This window comes from Callorhinus ursinus, unplaced genomic scaffold, assembly GCF_003265705.2.
Source record: "Callorhinus ursinus isolate GAN/ISIS: 27379988/994484 unplaced genomic scaffold, GSC_fseal_2.0 scaffold14, whole genome shotgun sequence".
Classification (NCBI taxonomy): domain Eukaryota; kingdom Metazoa; phylum Chordata; class Mammalia; order Carnivora; family Otariidae; genus Callorhinus; species Callorhinus ursinus.
The window spans coordinates 28,506,167-28,528,281 of NW_027397076.1; the positions used below are offsets into that span (position 1 = coordinate 28,506,167).

At 36.1% G+C, this 22,115-nt stretch overlaps 1 protein-coding gene across 3 annotated transcripts in view; it reads right to left on the reverse strand.

The window, feature by feature from the left end:
• The window catches only part of NAV3 (neuron navigator 3), a 350,025-nt gene that overhangs the window by 225,747 nt on the left and 102,163 nt on the right, over window positions 1–22,115 (reverse strand). For all 3 annotated transcript variants that reach the window (XM_073900615.1, XM_073900614.1, XM_025881299.2), the window contains exons 2-3: window positions 17,992–18,109; window positions 17,304–17,356 (exon numbers count right to left, since the gene is read on the reverse strand). In XM_073900615.1, the coding sequence (XP_073756716.1) occupies window positions 17,304–17,356; window positions 17,992–18,109 (171 nt within the window). The remainder of the gene's footprint in view (window positions 1–17,303; window positions 17,357–17,991; window positions 18,110–22,115) is intronic.

The window sequence follows — 22,115 nt, forward strand, 5'->3', positions numbered from 1 at the left end:
TGTTTTACTTCCATTAAAAATAAAAATAAAATGATCAGCCCCCTGTTTTATTGAAAATAAAGGCATACAAGGATAGAAGTACAGGAACTTGATGGGTGGCTGTTGGAAGTAATTAAATGAATGATGATGGTGTTTTAGACTATGCTGGTGGCAGTGAAGGTGATCCAGACTCTGGATAGAAGTTGAAGAAATCCAATGGGAAGATATGGCATATAAGAGAAGGTGAGGAGTTAAGGATGACCATGATACTATATAATTCATGCACTTTACATTTTATGCCTGTGATATTTTATATATATCCCCTCATAGCAGTGATCCAGAGAAATTCATTCTCAGTTCTGTGGGCACTACACTTCTCATATGGCTCAAGTAATAGTCACATCCATAGCTCATGGACAGTCACTCCCAGGACTTTTACTTGCCTACAATGACGTCATGCACAATTTGTTGGGTCTATTTGTGGCTTACATTTTATTAGTCTAGAGCACCCACTTTGCCTCTCTTTTCCTGTTAAACTTAAGCATGGCTACACAAAATATATAAAAATATTGACTTTGTAACAAAAATAAAACAAAGTTTCTAAGTTCTAAATCCAGCCAATCACATCCAGTTTTTAAGTTCTAAACCAGTCAATAACATCTACTCAGAACTTTGAAAATCTCTGGGTACACTGAGCCTTGAGGCTTTTGTATTCTATGAAAATATCTATTGTTATCACAATGGCTAAACAAAAAGACAGTTTTGCTCAAATACATATAAAAATGGACTGCTATGTGTGTTTTCCTTATCAAAGACACAAATTCAATAGAGGTTGGTTCATAGTTTTGGACCTCAGTAGTTCCTATTTGTATAATTAATATTAGTATTTTGGAGCACTACCATTTTAACTTTGTTTATGTCTTATAAAATCAAAGCCTTCAATTATTCATTCATCAAGCATTTATTAAATTTATTTTATGCGTGGAATTATGCTCAGAACTCCAGATATAAATTTCAAGACATAGCCATTATCCTCATATTTTCTAAAGAGCATTGACTCATTTCTAATATTTTCCACACTCCCATGAAAAATGAAAGGCATTTTCAAAACAGAAATTTTGTTGTCTAATTTCATAATTGTACTTTCATCCTGATCCTTATGAACTTGCTAAATAGAAGCATGTATATTGGTAAATCACAAATTGGGTTTCGGACAAGGAAAATAAGTGTTTTCATTATCTTCACTTATTAAAACTCAAGACAGTCATCATTGTATTTGTGCCTTCAAAGTTTTTTAAACCTGAAGGTCAATATACATTCTCAACATATTAAACATAGAGGATATACTGGAAATATTTGTATTTATTGATCTCATTGTTGAATAAACTATTCCAAAAATTGTAGAATTTTTATTTTTTAAAAGATTTTATTTATTTATTTGACAGAGAGAGAGACAGCGAGAGAGGGAACACAACAAGCAGGGGGAGTGGGAGAGGGAGAAGCAGGCTTCCTGCAGAGCAGGGAGCCCTATGTGGGGCTTGATCCCAGGACCCTGGGATCATGACCTGAGCCAAAGGCAGACGCTTAATGACTGAGCCACCCAGGTGCTCCCCAAAATTGTAGAATTTTTAATTAACATAGTTCTTTATTGAACTCATACCCTTTAAGTTGCATGTTTTATGACACCTAGCCTCTTAGTATTTTTACTACAAAACTGGTATAACCTATTTCGGAGAGTGTGACTAGAGGCATCTTTCACAGTATTAACGAAGTTATACCTTGTCTGTTCACATGTTTCTTTCACTTTTACTTATGGATACTTAAAGAAGACTATACTTAGGTCCTAAATATCCGGGTATGATTAATATGAACCTTATAGTTTGTGATTAAGTCTAAACCATGGCACCAACATTTAACAATGAACGATAAATTCATTCAGCAACTACTGTGTATTACATGCAAAGAGCTCTGCTAGACAGTGAAGGGATATAAAAAATGAATTATAAAGTCTTGGGCTTTGTGAGCTTATAAAATAGCTGGAGACAAAAAACACTGATAAATCACCATCACACAAGGCACAAGAGGATAAATTCTAGAAAAGATTTGTAAACAATACTTCATGGCCAGAGAGAGAATGGACTTACCAATTTTCACTACACATCTGGAAAAAGCATCAGAGGAGAATCATTTAAACTTGAAGGCTATGTCTGACTTTGATAAGGTAGACAAGTGTCAGAAGGAGGGCTGGGCGTGCCTGTCAGAGCAACCAAGAGCAAGATTGCTCATAAAGACGTTTGAGAATCGATCATCCTAGTCTTCACTTTCTGCAGTTATGTTTACAGAGCTGAATTTGACCTGGAATTGAAAAGCCTCTGTTGCCCCTTGGATTCTGAAACCACTGCAGTATAAAAAGTGAAATAAATGTAAACCAGGTAGCAGTTATATAATACTTTAAAGTCCGAGTTCTCTTTACAGATGCAATGCATCCTGGTCAGGGCATGCCTGACGTGCTAGATAATGAGGTTATGAATCATACATAGAGAATGTCTAGAAGAATATGAACCAAATTTAACTTTTGTTATCTCTATGGTCGATTCTCTTGTGACTCGTGCTATTTTTGACTAACTACATGTCCTATTTTTTCATTATAAATGTGTACTGGTAGTGACACTATATAAATTAATTAAATAAATGCGATTTCAACCAAAATAAAGAGGTAAAATCGCTCAGTTTGAGTGAACCCCCATCCTATCATAGAATTCAAATAGTAATATAACTTTTAGCCTAAGATTTTAATCAGATATACATTCATCTGGAGATCTTTAAAAATGCAGAGTATTTTTGCATTGATTAAAATTCTTAATTTTAGTTTTCCTTCACTCATTCAACAATTAGTTTAGTTGGTCATTGAACATGTCCAAGTCCTTAAAAATATATAGTTTTATAGGACAGAGAGATATTTTTAATGTAGTGCAAGAAATGTTATGGTCTGAGAAACACAGACTCCTGGAGGAGAAGCATGAAGAAGGGCCTATTTTGGACTAGAGGTCAAATAACTAGGAAATGAGAAAGTTTTTGGTGACTAAGACTTATCTAACAGTTACGAAGATATTTTCCTCTGAGGTTGCCATTACTATACTTTCTTAAAATAAGAAAGATGTTGATCAGAGAATTAAATTGACATGCTCAAGGTCACACAGAAAGAATATATTAAAACCAGAGCCTACATAATTTACCCCCACATTTTTCTCTTTCAAAGGAAGCTTGAGCTAGTCCCTGAAAGGTTGTGAAGAGTTCACCAAATAAGAGGATGTGAAGTAAGGTGAATCCATGGAAGGAGCACTATGTGAACTAGTCATGGTTGAGAAACATCCGAAGTTAAGGGACTGGCAAAGAATTCAGAATGTTGAAGGTGAATCTCACCTAAATCTTTCTTCACAACTTCATTGTTTATCAATGTGAAAAAAGGCTATTCTAAAAGCCGGTAACTTTCAATCAGTTTCAAGATCCACAGTGGAAGGTGAGATCCCCAGGAAGGATGCCAGGAACAAGAATCTTGAAATAGGGAGAATCTAGTGGCAGGAGATGAGGCCACAGAATCTGATAGACAGAGGCTGGCTGGGGAACATCCTTCAGGCCCTGGGAGGAGTCTGGGCTTGATCTCAAAGCCCAGGGAGCTGATGGTGTGTATTATGCAAAAGAAAGAAATGGTCAGTGTTGCTTAGAAGACATCTATTTTATATGACCACATAGTTCATACATAGATTTATAGACAGATAGTCTTAAAAGTTTCACACATTGATTTCTACTCATACTATCTGCAGCGCTCTATGATTTTTCAAAATTATGCTTTAGTGTATTTCATTTAACAAAGTCATTTCTAACACATTACCTTCACAACATAGTAGGTGAACAAGCTGCTTTTGGAAAAACCCTATACTACATGTCAAGAATGTAAGCAGGGAAAATGGTTGGGAAGCTACTTTTTCCTTCATTTCTCAACAACCTAGCACAGTGAGTTCATGCGGAGTTTTAAGCCCATATATTATTTACTCCAAATGTAAAACCCTTTCCATCTTCACCATCATCTCTAGTAAACTTTTATATATTTCTTCCATTCAATAGAAACTTAGAGATATAACATACTTTTTATAAATTTACACAATTAATAAATAGCAGAGCCAGAATTCAAATTCAACCCTGTCAGTCTCCAATGAACTTGCTCTCTGCCACACTAAGCTTTCTATCACTGTAATTTAGACATTCTGACAGACATTTTGAAGCTCTGAATCAACCTTTCTACATGACTGAAAGGCAGATAGGATACAGTGCCTGGCATAAAACAGGTGCTCAATAAATATTTGGTTGAAAGGAAAGGCGAAACTGTGTAGTAGGAAGGTAAAGACAGAAATAGTATGCAAAATCTACTTGTTCTATACATACTCTAAATCCACGAGATTGAAATGCTTCTAAATTAAATCTCAAATATCCAATGCACTTTTATACCCAGTATATTAACATAGAATGGCTGATGTGGCCATAAGCCAAAGAATACTGGCAGTCACCAGAAGCTACAACAGGTGAGGAACGGATTTCTCCCACCACCTCTGAAGGGAGCACAGAACTACGGATACTTTGACTTTGGTTTTGTGGTACTGATTTCAGACTTCTGGACTCCAGAACCATGCGAGACTAAATTTCTTTTGTTTTAAGCCACCAAGTGTGTGACAATCTTTCACAGCAGCCACAGGTAATGAATACAATATCTAGTCTATAAAGCGGTAGATATCACAACTCCAGCAAGGCTAAGAGTGAGCTGGGATCTGTGAGCATGCAGATTTCCAGACCTTGCTCTCTGAGCTTCAATTTGTTAAGACTTTGGGGAGGAGGGGTAAAATATGCAATTTAATTTAGGTGCCTCATGTCATTGCAATGCTAAGCCACACTTCTCCCTTTTCCATCTCAAGTTACTTTGTGTTGTGGGATAGAGAGAGGGGGAGGAGATAGTAATTTTGTTTCACTGCAGTTTGTTTTTGTGCTGAGTTGATCTGTGGTTAGTTGCAAGGAGTCAGTTGATTAAGCAGGAGAGTATAATAATTAACAGTTTTGCAGCCATGTAAAACTGGATTTGCATTCTACTTATGCAATTTATACAATATAAGAAATCAAGAAAGTTTTTACTCCCTTGAAGCCTCAGCTTCCTTATCTATGAAAGAGGATTAAAAAATATTTTCCACAGTCAACACCCCAACATCTAATAGTAAAACTTACGAGTCTCAGAGACAAAGAGAAAATCCTAAAAGCAGCTCAGGACAAGAGATCTGTAACCTACAATGGTAGAAACATTAGATTGGCAACAACCCTATCCATAGAGACCTGGCAGACCAGAAAGGACTGGCATGATATATTCAGAGCACTCAATGAGAAAAATATGCAGCGAAGAATACTATATCAAGCTAGGCTGTCATTGAAAATAGGAGAGTAAAAAGCTTCCAGGACAAACAAAAACTAAAGGATCTGCAAATATGAAACCAGCCCCACAAGAAATATTGAAAGGAGTCCTCTAAGCAAAGAAAGAGCCTAAAAGTAACATAGACCAGAAAGGAACACAGACAATATACAGTAACAGTCACCTTATAAGCAATACAATGCCACTAAATTCATATCTTTCAATAGTTACCCTGAATGTAAATGGGCTAAATGACCCAATCAAAAGACACAGGGTATCAGATTGGATAAAAAAACCAAGACCCATCAATATGCTGTCTGCAAGAGACTCACTACAGACCCAAAGACACCTCCAGATTGAAAGTGAGGAGGTGGAAAAAATTTACCATGCTAATGGACACCAAAAGAAAGCTGGGGTGGCATTCCTTATATTAGACAAATTAGATTTTAAACCGAAGACTATAATAAGAGATGAGGAAGGACACTATATCCTACTTAAAGGGTCTATCCAACAAGAAGATCTAACAATTGTAAATATCTATGCCCCTAATGTGGGAGCAGCCAATTATATAAGCCAATTAATAACAAAAGCAAAGAAACACGTTGATAACAATACAACAGTACAATAACAGAAGCAAAGAAACGCATCGACAACAATACAGACAAACACATCGACCTTAACACCCCCTCACTGAAATGGACAGATCATCTAAGCAAAAGATCAACAAGGAAATAAAGACTTTAAATGACACACTGGACTAAATGGACTTCACAGATATATTCAGAACATTCCATCCGAAAGCAACAGAATACACATTCTTCTTTAGTGCCCATGGAACATTCTCCAGAATAGATCACATCCTAGGTCACAAATCGGGTCTCAACCGGTACCAAAAGATTAGGATCATTCCCTGAATATTTTCAGACCACAGTGCTTTGAAACTAGAACTCAATCACAAGAGGAAAGTCGGAAAGAACTCAAATACATGGAGGCTAAAGAGCATCCTACTAAAGAATGAATGGGTCAACCAGGAAATTAGAGAAGAATTAAAAAAAATTCATGGAAACAAATGAAAATGAAAACACAACTGTTCAAAATCTTTGGGATGCAGCAAAGGTGGTCCTAAGAGGAAAGTATATAGCAATACAAGCCTTTCTCAAGAAACAAGAAAGGTCTCAAATACACAACCTAACCCTACACCTAAAGGAGCTGGAGAAAGAACAGCAAACAAAGCCTAAACGCAGCAGGAGAAGAGAAATAATAAAGAGCAGAGCAGAAATCAATGAAATAGAAACCAAAAGAACAGTAGAACAGATCAACGAAACTAAGAGGTGGTTCTTTGAAAGAATTAATAAGATCAATAAACCCCTGGCCAGACTTATCAAGAAGAAAAATGACCCAAATAAATAAAATCATGACTGAGAGAGGAGATCACAACCAACACCAAAGAAATATAAACAATTACAAGAACATATTATGAGCAACTATATGCCAGCAAATTAGACAATCTGGAAGAAATGGATGCATTCCTAGAGATGTATCAACTACCAAAAGTGAACCAGGAAGAAATAGAAAACCTGAACAGACCTATAACCAATCAGGAAATTGAAGCAGTCATCAAAAATCTCCCAACAAACAAAAGCCCAGGGCCAGATGGCTTCCCAGGGGCATTCTACCAAACATTTAAAGAAGAAATCATACCTATTCTTCTGGAACGGTTCCAAAAAATAGAAATGGAAGGAAAACTTCCAAACTCATTTTATGAGGCCAGCACTACCTTGAACCTAAAACCAGATAAAGACCCCATCAAAAAGGAGAATTACAGACCATTATCTTTGATGAACATGGAGGCAAAAATTCTCACCAAAATACTAGCCAATAGGTTCCACAGTACATTAAGAGGATTATTCACCACGACCAAGTGGGATTTATCCCTGGGCTGCAAGGTTGGTTCAACATCCGTAAATCAATCAATGTGATACAATACTTTAATTAAAGAAAGAAGAACAAGAACCATATGATCCTCTCAATAGATGCAGAAAAAGCATTTGACAAGCATTTCTTGATCACAACTCTTCAGAGTATAGGGATAGAGGGTACATACCTCAATATCATAAAAGCCATCTATGAAAAACCCACAGCAAATATCATTCTCAATGAGGAAAAACAGAGCTTTCCCCTTAAGGTCAGGAATGTGGCAGGGATGTCCACTATCACTACTGCTATTCAACATAGTACTAGAAGTTCTAGCCACAGCAATCAGACAACAAAAAGAAATAAAAGGCATCCGGATCAGCAAAGAAGTCAAACTTTCACTCTTTGCAGATGATATGATACTTTATGTGGAAAACCCAAAAGACTCCACTCCAGAACTGCTAGAACTCATACAGGAATTCAGTAAAGTGGCAGGATATAAAAGCAATGCACAGAAATCAGTGGCATTTCTATACACCAACAACAAGACAGAAGAAAGAGATATTAAGCAGTCGATCCCATTCACAACTGCACCCAAAACCATAAGATACCTAGGAATAAATCTAACCAAAGAGACAAAGAATCTGTATTCAGAAAACTATAAAATACTCATGAAAGAAAGTGAGGAAGACAAAGAAATGGAAAAATGTTCCATGCTCATGTATTGGAAGAACAAATATTGTGAAGATGTCAATGCTACCTAGAGCAATCTACACATTCAATGCAATCCCTATCAAAATACCATCAACTTTTTTCAAAGAAATGGAACAAATAATCCTAAAATTTGTATGGAACCAGAAAAGAACTTGAATAGCCAGAGGAATGTTGAAAAAGAAAAGCAAAGCCAGTGGCATCAACATTCCAGACTTGAAGCTCTATTACAAAGCTGTGATCATCAAGACAGTATGGTACTGGCACAAAAGCAGACACATCGATCAATGGAACAGAATAGAGAGCCCAGAAATGGACCCTCAACTCTATGGTCAACTAATCTTCGACAAAGCAGGAAAGAATGTCCAATGGAAAAAGACAGTCTCTTCAACAAATGGTTTTGGGAAAATTGGATAGCCACTTGCAGAAGAATGAAATTGGAAAATTTCCTTACAGCACACACAAAAATAGACTCAAAATGGTTGAAAGACCTAAATGTGAGACAGGAGTCCGTCAAAATTCTAAAGGAGAACACAGGAGCAACCTCTTTGACCTCAGCCGCAGCAACTTCTTCCTAGAAACATCGCCAAAGGCAAGGGAAGCAAGGGCAAAAATGAACTATTGGGACTTCATCAAGATAAGAAGCTTTTGCACAGCAAAGGAAACGTCAACAAAACCAAAAGACAACCGACAGAATGGAAGAAGATATTTTCAAATGACATATCAGATAAAGAGCAAGTATCCAAAATCTATAAAGAACTTACCAAACTCAACACCCAAGAAATGGGCAGAAGACATGAACAGACATTTTTCCAAAGAAGACATCCAAATGGCCAACAGACACATGAAAAAGTGCTCAACATCGCTCAGCATCAGGGAAATCCAAATCAAAACCTCAATGAGATACCACCTCACACCAGTCAGAATGGCTAAAATTAACAAGTCAAGAAACGACAGATGTTGGCAGGGATGCGGAGAAAGGGGAACCCTCCTATACTGTTGGTGGGAATGCAAGCTGGTGCAGCCACTCTGGAAAACAGTATGGAGGTTCCTCAAAAAGTTGAAAATAGAGCTACCCTATGACCCAGCAATTGCACTACTGGGTATTTACCCCAAAGATACAAATGTAGTGATCCAAAGGGGTACGTGCACCCCGATGTTCATAGCAGCAATGTCCACAATAGCCAAACTATGGAAAGAGCCAAGATGTCCATTGACAGATGAATGGATAAAGAAGAAGTGGTATATATACACAATGGAATATTATGCAGCCATCAAAAGGAATGAAATCTTGCCATTTGCAACGACGTGGATGGAACTGGAGGGTATTGTGCTGAGCAAAATAAGTCAGTCAGAGAAAGACATGTATCATATGACCTCACTGATATGAGGAATTCTTAATCTCAGGAAACAAACTGAGGGTTGCTGGAGTGGTGGGGGGCGGAAGGCATGAGGTGGCTGGGTGATACACATTGGGAACGGTATGTGCTATGGTGAGCACTGTGAATTGTGTAAGACTGTTGAATCACAGACCTGTACCTCTGAAACAAATAATACATTATATGTTAAAAAAAAAAAAAAAAGAAGAAGAAGATAGCAGGAAGGGAAGAATGAAGGGAGGGGAAATCGGAGGGGGAGACGAACCATGAGAGACGATGGACTCTGAGAAACAAACTGAGGGTTCTGTAGGGGAGGGGGGTGGGGGGATTGGTTAGCCTGGTGATGGGCAGATTAAAGAGGGCACGTACTGCATGGGCCACTGGGTATTTTACACAAACAATGAATCATGGAACACGACATCAAAAACTAATGATGTAATGTAAGGTGATTAACATAATATAATAAAAGAATAAAAGAAAAAAAAAGCAATTTGGTTTAGCCTCAAAGAGACATGAGACCCAATATTGGTTCTTCTATAGGCAGGCTCAGTGAGACCCTGTTCCTTTGCAGGTTTGCTGTGAAGCTAAACGAAAAATGCAAACAAATCATCCAGCACAGCACCAGATACACATGGCTGACATTCAATCATTAAAGTGGATCAATAAGTGAAGCTGATATTGTTGTTGAGTGATCTACAACTTGGGTTCTATGACATGATTTCACAATTATTATTTATGTTTGAAACGTGGCTAATACAAATCAAGTGGGCAATATGATTTTTCAAAGGCATTTCATGAATTTTTATCTGTGTCTATCTAGATGAATCAGTTTAACTCAATTTACATTAAAATCATTTAAATATAGTGTCATAAAGTAACTAGCCTAGGCATTTCTCCTGATATTCCAAATAATTTATCTCATCCAAGATAAACTTTTCAAATGATTATACTGAGATCAAATGAACAAGATTCTATTTCCTTTTTCTCTTTTTATAGAAGTAATTTTTATAACATTATTTGTCATAGGTTTTTAAGCTAAGAATATCATAGTTCTTATTTAAAATGGCCTCATATATTAGTATATTATTTGCCAAACTATGGTTTTGAAAAGTGTTCTGTTATATATTTTATCATTGATTATTATATGTGGTCATTTTCTACAAAATTTCAAGAAAGAGGTTGAACAATATGGAGCAGTAAGTCCTTTTAAAAGAGATTAGATTATTGAGGGTAATAAAAACTAAATTTATGAAAGGATTGTTACAAAATATGCTTTCTAATAATAGGTATGACTGTACTTTGTGTTTACTGGGATATGACTTAGTGGTGGGAAACAATTTACAGCAATTAAGTTCAGAATATCAGGATAAAAAAATATATATCAGGATAGGGGCACCTGGGTGGCTCAGTCAGCTAAGCATCCAACTCTTGATTTTGGCTCAGCTTGTGAACTCAGGGTCCTGATATCAGCCCTGTGAGGAGGCTGCGAGCTGGCTTCGGTGCTCAGTGGGGAGTCTGCTGGAGATTCTCTCTTTTCCTCTCCCCCTTCCCCCTGCTCATGCTCCCCCTCGCTCTCTCTTTCTCTCTAAAATAAATAAATCTTTAAAAAAATCAGGATAAAGAACATGCTACAAGTTTAAGAAAGTGGTTGATACTCCAATATATAGTTGAAATATTAACTATGGTTCACAATGGTTTTTATACATGCATATATAAAGCTTACTAATTTTCCTCAAATAAAAGAAAAAATACATATATACGCTCTCCAAAAAGAAAGAAAAAAATTACACAGAATTTGGAATCCAATTCAAAATTAGTTACTTCATTTCAATTTCTATCTGTCCTACTAATGGCATGAACCAGTATTTGATACTCATGAGAACATTTAAACTATTTATTCTATAATATAATGTAGAAAAGCATTCTTGTATTTTCAACATTTATTTAATTTCTTAATGGCAGACCAGACAACTCCAATAAAAATATGATTCCCCTGATATTATTGTTTTTCTTTGTAAATTGGACTTAATATATTTTAAGATCTTTTTCACCTTACTATAAAGATACTTTTATAAAGCTATAAAGAGTGAAAACCCAAGTATATCTCTAAGATAAAATCATGAACAGAAACCATGGTCTTTGGTGCTTTGTTAAATCAATCTAGCAGGTCAGAGTTCCACTGGTCTAATTTCCTCAATGCAGGAATGAGTAGAAACTGAGCATTCCCTGAATCTTTTTCCTGGGTCACACAGTCTGAATTAGAATTCCAGTGACCACTGTCCTTTCAACTTAACACACTTCCTTTCAGTGTCTCCATATCATTTCAATTACTTCATTTGAACTTTGCTAGTAATACAGAGCAACTTCTAGAGACAAATTCAGTTTTAAAAATCATCAGGGTGATATTCTAATAACAAGCATAAATTTCTTGATGTTAGTAGTTTATGCTTATTCTTCCGAAGTTTGACCTATATGAAAATAATGAAATTATGATGAAAACTACAAAGTAGAAATTTCCACTTAGCATTTCGTTCGAGATCAGAGCTATATTTGTAGTAAACCATTTGTCTTCATTAAGCTATCTTTTTCTAGCCATTCCAGAAGATGAACAGTTTCAAAAATGGCAGGGGATCATGTGAATGGACTCAGTTAGCAATATTCCACTCCTCTGAGTCAGAGTGCTAGAATCCTGCAGTGTGCCATTTATAAGATTTTATTAAACCTTTAAGAGCATTCCAATATTTTATCTCTTCCCTATTTGGTCAGAAACCTCACCTTCTGTCTTACCTAAATAGATCCTTTAAAAGAGAAGTAATTACAAGCAGTGGCTAAAAGAAAACTTTAAAGGACAGAATACTGATAAAAGCATAAAATACTTTTACTAGGAAGAACAGCTTCACTGTCCAGATAAGTGTAAAATTACTGAAATGAAATAAAGATGTTTATAAAATCCATAATGGTATTATTCTGGAAGTCACAACCCTGTGGGACTCAGAAATGGAGAATTAAGGGAGAATGAAACCAAATTTTCTACTTTTGAGGAATAAAAAAGGGCAAGAAGCATAAGTATTTCCCAAATCCTCCTATCAGCAAATTTTAAACAACGTGATATGTTAGAAAGAACTAAAAGGATTGAGCCATTACAGTGAGTACATGAGAGGAGCCAGCAAAAAGGAAGGACGAGCTGTGAACCACATTTGTCAGATCCTCCACGCTACGGTATGTTCAAAATCTTGGTTTCCTTCACATAAATAAATTTCCTAATCCCTCTATCCATTTGTGAAGATGCTTCAATGTAATGGTCTATTTTAAAATAAAAGAAAATTTGTTTTCCCAATAACTTTTCTTCCACATGTCTTACATTTTTGTCTAAGAACCTAGCACTTGTGCCTCTGCATTTCAAATACATGTTGGGCATTTTTCTGCTATTTTTAATCTGCTGGGCATTCTGGACATTCCTAGTATTTATAGTTTACTAATTTATTTCCTTGTGTAATCTCACCAAAGTGTGGCATGCAGCATATATTTTGAATTCTGAAACCACCCACCTAGAAATTACTCAACAGGTGCGATCCATATCAGTAACTTCATCTTTGGGTAAGGTTAAATATAGTGATGAATAAGTTCCTTCAAACTAAGTTCCATTTTTCAGGATGAGTTTAGTCTCAAGCTTATCAAGGAAAGATAACCATGACTTTGAGACTTAGAATAAATATGAATCAAATCTCAATAATTATGCTAATAAGTTGGTACAAGGGTAAGTTCATATTTCTCTTAAACATTTGTTCTTTGGCCCGTGTAATTTGAAAGATTTATTGTTAAATTTTCCTCACCTATTTTGAGATATCATAATTGAATTTTTCTTTATACTATAAAGTAATAGAGAGAATCCCATGGACAAAAAGCATATTATTATTCTCTAATACTCTGAAGTTATCTTATTGATGAATTCCTTCAATTTCTATTTAATCCATTTTCAGATACCCACATCTCACACAATCACTATCCCCTCGTGTCAGCAAAGGAAAATGTACCCCTTCTTTTCCAACATTAAATCTTCTACACAGACTTCAAATCTCTTCCTTTGCCACTTCCTTTAGGATTTAGCATCATCTCTTGCCTCCCCAATCTCCGGGGTCCTCCTCTCTCTCTACTTTCTCTGCCTATTTCCCCCCCTTCCAAAATCTCTCTTCACTCTTCCTCCCTCTCAAACTATATATATATTATTTTTCTCTTCAACAGGAAACTCCTAGAAAGATTATTCAAGACTCGGTGGATATGTGCACCTCTGTTACTCCATAACACATGGTTATCCTATAGAAGATGTTTGCATAAAGGTCATTAATGCCTGTCCAATTGCGAGAACCAACTTCTTTGTTCCAGCACACCAACTAGTAGGCTAAGTAGCATTTGACAACATCTACAACATTCTGCTCATCTTACTTTGACCCATCTCACTGGGTTAGTCCAAATACTCCAGTTTAAACTACCATAGCTATCCTAAGGATCCACACCACATATGTGGATCTACCCTCTTAAAGATGGGCTCACTCATCAATCTTTCCTTTTTTTGACTCTACACCTTTGCTCATCACTTATATATTGGTATTCCCCTATGTGAGAACCTCAAATTTCTTCCCTCCTGACTTTATACAGGCCTTCTGCTGAGATCTCATCCTTTTCCATGGCTTCACTCATTACCTATGTACCAGATATATTCTAATACCTTACTTGTCACCTTTAGGAACACATGCCTAATTGCCTGAAGTCACCTCCTACTTGATGTTCCAGTGGATAGGTCAAACACTTTCAAAACATGAATTTGTCACCCTCCCCCTTCTACATTTAGCCTGTTTTCTCCCTTTGTAATAATCATGTCTAACAGTAACTTACCAGGCCAAATATGTGGGACCATTTTACACTCCCTATATTCTTCAACTCCCACATCCAACTGGAGACTAACAAATATTCTACAATTCCCAGAAAGCACCTAGGGTGATTTTTTTTTTTTAATATTTACATCAGATCATGCCACAGTCCAGCTTTAAAAGTCTTCCAAACGCTCCCCAACCAATTTAGAATGACATACAAATTCCTTACTTTGGCCCTATGTGATCAGGCTTCCATCATCCCATCCAAACACCTCACTGTCCTCAAATCACAGGGGTCTTCTATCTGTTGCTGGAATGCACCAAGCTCACTCCTTTCACAGTACTTTTTCTTTTTGCCTCTGCAACACTGTTGGTATTATTTATTTCAATATTTGCCTCCCTGATCCTCAAATGTCCTTACATTTTGTAGCTCAGGTGCTCAGCAAATATTGGCTCAATATGAATTACCTGGTTGTTATTCATCAAAATATTTATTAATATATTATAGATTCATACCATGAGAGAATTTATGTTCTTAAAGGCTTAGAACAGTCTAATAAATGTTATCACATTTGAAATTTAAATAAAGACAATTTGTGACTAGAAACAGTAGCATACCTAGTTTTACCTTACCTTTTGTTATTAAACACAAACAGCAAGCAAAGATCACAAAGGATGAGACATACAAAAAAAATGTAGTGAAAGCAGTTCTGTGAGTAAGGATAGCACTCACTGTCTTGGTTGTTAAGCAATACAGAAAGAGGCAACATCCTGTTTGGAATAGATATACAAAATTCATCCTAGTCATGCTCTCTCATAATTCTCTTTCCTCTACTTTCTTGTCTCAGTTAAAATCTGGGATTTTTATTCATTAATAATATAGTATCAATCCCAGTTCTTAAGAATAGAAGCAAAAATAACTAAACCAAAAAAGCTACATTTTTGTCATATGTATTATTCTGAGTCAACACATGGAGGGCATGTCAATTTCAGATTCAAAATTCAACCACATCAGAAAAAATGAGATACATTTTTTTATGTAAAAAATGAGAGGATACAAGTCATTCTTTACTCAAAAGTCAATGAGATTCCAACTAATACTATTTGGCTGGAAAAACTACCTCTTTCATAGCATTTACATTTCTTAGGCTTTGGTTTTTCTGTGTTTTTTTTTTAATCAAAAGCAGAAATATTAACATAACATGTATACTAGATGTTACATGACATTTGGGGGCTAATAAGGAGTAGGAAGTAATAAAAAATTAACAGAGTCTAATACTCATGAGAATGTTTTCACAGATTTGTAGAATCTTTGGTACAGATGTTTCAGATAAATGTCTAGGGACTGAATTCCTATCCATAGTTATGAGCTTTGGAGAGGTTTTTTTTTTTTTTCCTTCTGTCATAAAGCCTTATCTTGGCTGTTTATTGGACTCTCTGTAATCAGAATCAAATTGGAATGGCAGCAGAGAAGATGTGTTTTAGTATCCAGCACTTCTTCATGACTGAAGTAATGAAAGCAAAACCAAGTGTTGAGTTTAAGAAACATAATATATGATATTCAGGGACTACAGAGCTCTTTAAGATAAAGTCCTAAAAATCTTTTAGCAGGTGTTAATTCATGAATGTGTCTTAACAAAGTTTGTAACAGCACTATTATGTATTTCCATATCAGTTTAGGTAGTAAAGAATGTCCATGATTATATGTCATTATCATATCCTAACTAGGGCTCATTCTACAGATGAAAAAGCTGGGACTCAGAGAGGTTACATCTCTTTTACAGTATCACACAGCTATTATTTTAGGAGGGTCTGAAGGCATTAGAACTACTTTCAGCAAAAGTGTAATTAATTTCCAGAGAGTCACACTTGTGCCCAGAATAATTAGATCAGAAATTTCCTTAAAATTGAAGTATTTAACAGAAAATTGTTTTTTATGGTGATTTTTTTCACAACAGTTACACAGAGTTTATGACGTTGTAATACTTCCTTAGAGCTTTTATTAATCACACGCACGTACACACACACACACACACACACACCCCAGATGTGCTAGTTAATCACTCTTTAAGAATACAGTCTTTATTATTTTGGATTTCAGTTTTCTGACCTTAAGTAAAGCAAGGCAGCACATCAAAAGAGTTCACTTTTTTTTCATTCTTCCAATCTCTGACAATTAAGAACACTCATCACATTCACTTAAAATGCCTATTCAGCGCTAAAAAGAGTTTTGAAGGAAGCCTCATCTTATGGATTTTGGTCATCACTCCTGATTATATCCACTGATATAACTTCAATGAAGGCATTTGTACTTCAGGTTGTCCTTAAAATTAAGTTGTGGCTATTTAATTAAGAGAGCAGTGAGTTCTTATCTCAGCAGTTTATCAATCTATTTTTTTTTATTACAAAACTTTAAGCTTTACCAGTTAGTAAAGGTAAAAAGAGGGCCCGGGAAGACACAGACCTCGAGATCAACAGCTTTCTGGAAAAGGCTATGAATCATATCTCTTGATCAGTCACTGCTCAGAAAACTTCCGGCAGCATGCCTTTGGAGCTATTTCCAAAAGTGCTGAAGAGTCCATGTGTTTACACAGGACTTTGTTAAGAACAAAGAAAATACCACTTATATATATTTTAAGATGCACATGGCAAGTTCTGTTCTTCAAACCAGTTGTTCAGACAAAAAGGCTCCACTTAAAATTGGAAATGGGATTTACTGCCAGCACAATCAGTGTTAAATTATTCAGACATCAAAACAACAGCAGAAAGTCAGGATCTGAGAAAACACCTGGAGATGTGTTATTCAGGAGTTACACATATTCCACTGTGCTGATACTCTCCCTTGTTCATAAATTGCACCCAAAGAAATACATATGAGAATGTGACCAAATGGTTTCTTAAGCAGGAAGGCAGGCAAAAGAAATTTCTAGTCCATTTCCAAATGTAGTTTAATCAAAAGTGAAGATAAGCATTATATTTTAGAATAAACATGATTCTTACCATCTGAGATTGACTCCTAGGACATCCATTGATATCTTCAACTTTTTCATTTGCTAAAGCCAAGAAATAAAATAAAAGAGAGAAAAAAAGAATGACATGCTTAAGCAATGACGTGAAACACAAAAGAAGGAGACTAAGAAAACAAAAAAACAAAAAACAAAAAACAAGCACAATGCTGCTGCTACATTCACTCTTGTCTCCCAAGCTGTGTACGAGGGGACACACTTGTTAGCCGCCAAGTCCGTATGCACAGATCAGGCCAAAAAAAAAAAAAAAAAAAGTGAGTGAGAAGGAAGTTGCTGCTAATTCTTTAGCCTGTGCCAAATGACTGCTGACATGAAACCTTTCACAATTGTCCCTGCTGGATCAGGATACAGTTTCAAGGAATCTCAGAGTGTATGAGTTGCTCTAGCTAATGAAATGCACACATGGGAGACATATGGTTTAATGAAGCGTTCATTTCTGACAATTCAGTGTATGTAAAGATCCAGTTCTAGCCATTTAAAAGTATAGCCAAACTGCTTTTTTCAAACATTCTCACATAAACATTTTTAATTAAAACATGGGAGAGCTACATGAATCTCAGAGACTCATGGACTGAGTTCCTATGCATTCAACTGAAATTGTGTTTGACCAAGGTGCGTGGGGGCAGAAACTTCCATGATTTTTCCCAGAGGGCAGGTCTTACCAATGATCTGGATGATTTCGGCTAGCAGGACTCCATCTGCAATGTCTTGCTGCAAATCCTTGATCAGCCGCTTGTGGCCCGATTTTGCTAGGTAGTGGTTGGCCCAGTCAGTATAAATCTGTTGAACAGAGGGAGAGAAGAAGTACGATGGTGTGAGAGAAAATAGAGACAATAAAAATGCTTAAGACAAATGTTGGATTCAAAGGGAAGCTATTCTGGATCACATTCCAGTCCAGTTTAAGAAGTCATAGCTCAAAAGGAAATAGTTGTAAAATAATTTTATACGGCTCTCTCTCCCACTTACCTCCTGTTTCAAGGAGGATGATTCACACTCTTTCAAAACCAGGGACTTGTCACTTGTGACACAGCACAACTCCCTTCCCGGATGACTACTGAGGAAACTCCTGTTTGCAAATCACTTGGGTTTTCACTCTTTCCCCCTGGTTCTGTCATCCTGAAAATAATTCTGCCTGTCCTTGTAAAAGGAAACCACCTGGACTGACTTATACAGGAACCTATTATAAACATTTCTGTTTCTCTGATACTTGATTAGATTTGTCATGTGAGATACTGTATGTGACAATATTTTGGCATCATTCTATGAAATAATTGCAAATGCCGAAGATATTTTATTTGGACTGTCATTTCCCATTTAAGCCTCTTGAAATGTGTTTATATAAGAAAATAGAGGAAGCAAATACAGTTATTACATAGAAATTACAACAGAGAATTGAGGAGTGGATTATAAGTCACAAGGTTGGCAATCTGTCATAAAGTAGAGGTGACTCTTCAATAGTAAATTAGGACATAAAGAAAAGCTGGGATTGTTAAAAATTTTCACAAAATAAAAACTACTAATGTTTCAAATGTTATGAGACACCTTCTAAGGTAATCTAATTATAAGGAAATAAATAAGCATTAAGATGGTTCAGTTTTATGGGTGGCTCCTATGAATATATTAGTAAGTTTATAACAAGGCAGACTATGATAGATGATGTAACAGAAGAACACAATATCTGAAATGACATTGGAGGAGAGGAACTGATTGAGAAATACACATACAAAAATGTGCTATAGAAGCACAGTGGAACCTGGACACAAGAAGTGAAGGGAAGGGTATTCTGGGTGGCTCAGTCGGTTAAGCCTCGGCCTCTTGGTTTCAGCTCAGGTCCTGATCTCTGGGTTGTGAGATAGAACCCCTCCTCAGGCTCTGAGCTCAGCAGGGAATCTGCTTGAAGATTCTCTTCCTCTGTCCCTCCCCCCACGTGCCTGCATGCCTGCAGGCTCTCTCTCTCTCAAATAAATAAATCTTAAATAAACAAACAAAAAAAGGAGTGAAGGGAAGGGCCTTCCCCACAGAGAGGACCAGATAAAGAAAGGCAGAATGGCAAAGGAAGCAAAGACACAGTTGGAAAATTTGTAATTAAGGTAGCAAGCCTGAAATTAGGACACATTAGACTGGAAAGGTAAATTATATCTTTTAGTCATAAGCACTGAATGCCAAGCAAATTATAAAAATTACTTTTTGCTGCTAACGAAACCAATGCATTTTTTTGTAAAAATGAAACAAAGTAAATCAGAAGTGTAGAAAGTAAGAAGTAAAAGTTTCCCCACAACTTGCAACCCCTACTCACTTTTGAATACTTTGATATGAATAATTCTAGAATTTTGTTCTATGCCTACACACTTCACCACATGACACCACATTACACACCTTCACATACATACACACACGATGGGATTTTTAACCATATATGGCTCAAATTTCACATATCATTCTCTGCTTCTCAACTTTTTACATAACGATATTTTAATAGCACTGCTATAAACATTTTACCTATATTTATCGCACTACTTTTGATGTTATGTTGTACATAATATCAATCCTCCTATTGAAAGATATTTAATTTGTTTAAATATGTTTCTAAAGCATCTAAAGTTGTAAGAGACATCCTTAAAATGTATCTTTGTACATTTACACCCTAGTATCTTTATAGAACCAAAACCTAAAAGTGGCACTGCGAATTTTTTTTAAAAGGATCCTAGGCACAAACATTCCAAAATACAACTGAGAAGTCAAAGAAAGTACTTCTTCAGTTTAGAAAATATAAAGTGGCATCTTAATGCAATGTGGTGGTGATTAAATTTCCTAAAAGACTATAAATAATTGGAAGCATCCAACTACATTAGAAAAATATATGCGATAACAGTATTATACCTCCTTTCCGTATGTTCATGATCCTCTTTATATCAAAGATATTAGTGTGAGAAAAGGTACTTGCATAACTGCTAAATTAGAAAACAGAAACATGATTCCTAGATACTCTTATTTGGGGATCATTTTCCTCAAAATTTTATTCTACTTGCATTTTCTATTTTGCACTACAAAAATATATTTTTACAAGGATTTATACTGTTCAGAATCTAAAACAATGAGGACTTTCTGGTCATATATACATCATTCAAATGATAGCATTAATTGTTTGGCCTTCTACCAGAAATTTTAGGTTGAGTCAGACTTGATTTGTGCCCTTATCCCCTTAGGCAGTAAGTTATAAGGACCAGTTAACCGATTTTAAAGCACCCCACAAAGATGAAGAACATGAGTTCTGGAGTCAGTACACCTGGCTTTGAGGCCCACCCCCCGGAAGACGTTGGACAAGTTTCTTATCTTTTCTAAACTTTAATTTCCCCATCTGAAAAATAAGCATGATAATACTACTTACAAAATAAGACAGCACTTGTCAGGTGCCCCTCACAGAGTTAGCCCTGAAGAAATGTCTGCTCTTATTATCATCATTATGGCATCAGTTTTATTTGCTATGGAGGCTTTCCAACAAATATTTATTAAGGTTATTGTTTTGTAGAGGTTAAAAACTTTGAGAGGATTGGCCGAAGATTGAAAAAAATTGGACTCCTTGCTTTTTTCAAAAAAAAGATTTTGCTTATTATTAGAGAGGGGACAAGCAGGGGAGATGGAGAAGCAGACTCCCCACTGAGCAGGGAGCCTCACCTGGGGCTCGATCCCAGGACCTTGGGATCATGACCCAAGCGGAAGGCAGACACTTAACCGAATGATCTACCTAGGCACCCTGGACTTCTTGCTTCTGACACTGCTCGTGTTTCTGACTCCTCCTGCCTTCTTTCTGATTCACTGCGGCCACCGATCTGTCTGCCATCCATACTCAGAGCCATGAATCTAATCCTAAGGTTGCCATGTTCTCATTCCTGTTTGCAACGCCTCCCTTGTGACTTCACCTCCATCAGGCTCTATGTTGCAAATATTTTGTTTTACGAAGGCATTAAATTATGCAAAAAAAAATACTTATTCAAAGACACACAGAATGGAATGTATTAGAAATGAAAATAAGAATACTTTCATTCTCCTAATGCATGTCAACAGTGTCTTAGCCTCTATCCAAATTGCTCCTGGAACTTAGGTGAGAAAACAGATGGGAAGCCAGCTGGTTGGCTTCAAGACTGACTGGAAAAGCCTCTGATTTAGCTCATAAAATGTTTTTTACTTGGTCCAGGATTTCTTCCAGAGGAATCCCAAGCTTAAGTGCTTTGACTTGTCTCGCATCTTTAATAGGTGAAACTGCTCAGACTATAATCTCTGACTTTAGTTGTAACCAGCAAAATCAATTCAGACTGTATAAATAAACCAAAAATAAATCTCCATTTAAAAAAGTCCTTTTACTTACTCTTTCTTAATATGTGTAAAAGATAGTTGAGGCCCTTCAAACAAATCAGTACCTTTCAAAACGATGTTATAATCTAGATGAAACATGAAACAATTACAAAGTAACTTATAAATATATTTTAATATTATATTTAAACTTATTTTTGTCTTTTAAAACTTTATATATATATATAAATTGGAGAAACAAGTGAAAACATGAGGTATATCTTTAAAGAGATAATCTTCAAGCAAAGGACACACGGTATATGAATATATGCAAAACTCATCAGTAAACTTACTGTACTACCCTGATAAGAGAGGATACAAACAACCTTGTCAACTGTCACATTAGAATCTATTGTTCAAATAAATATAACAGAATGGTAAAATCATGTCCAGATTTTGGATCTGAACTCCAAAGTTGCCTTTGGTTCATTGTCAC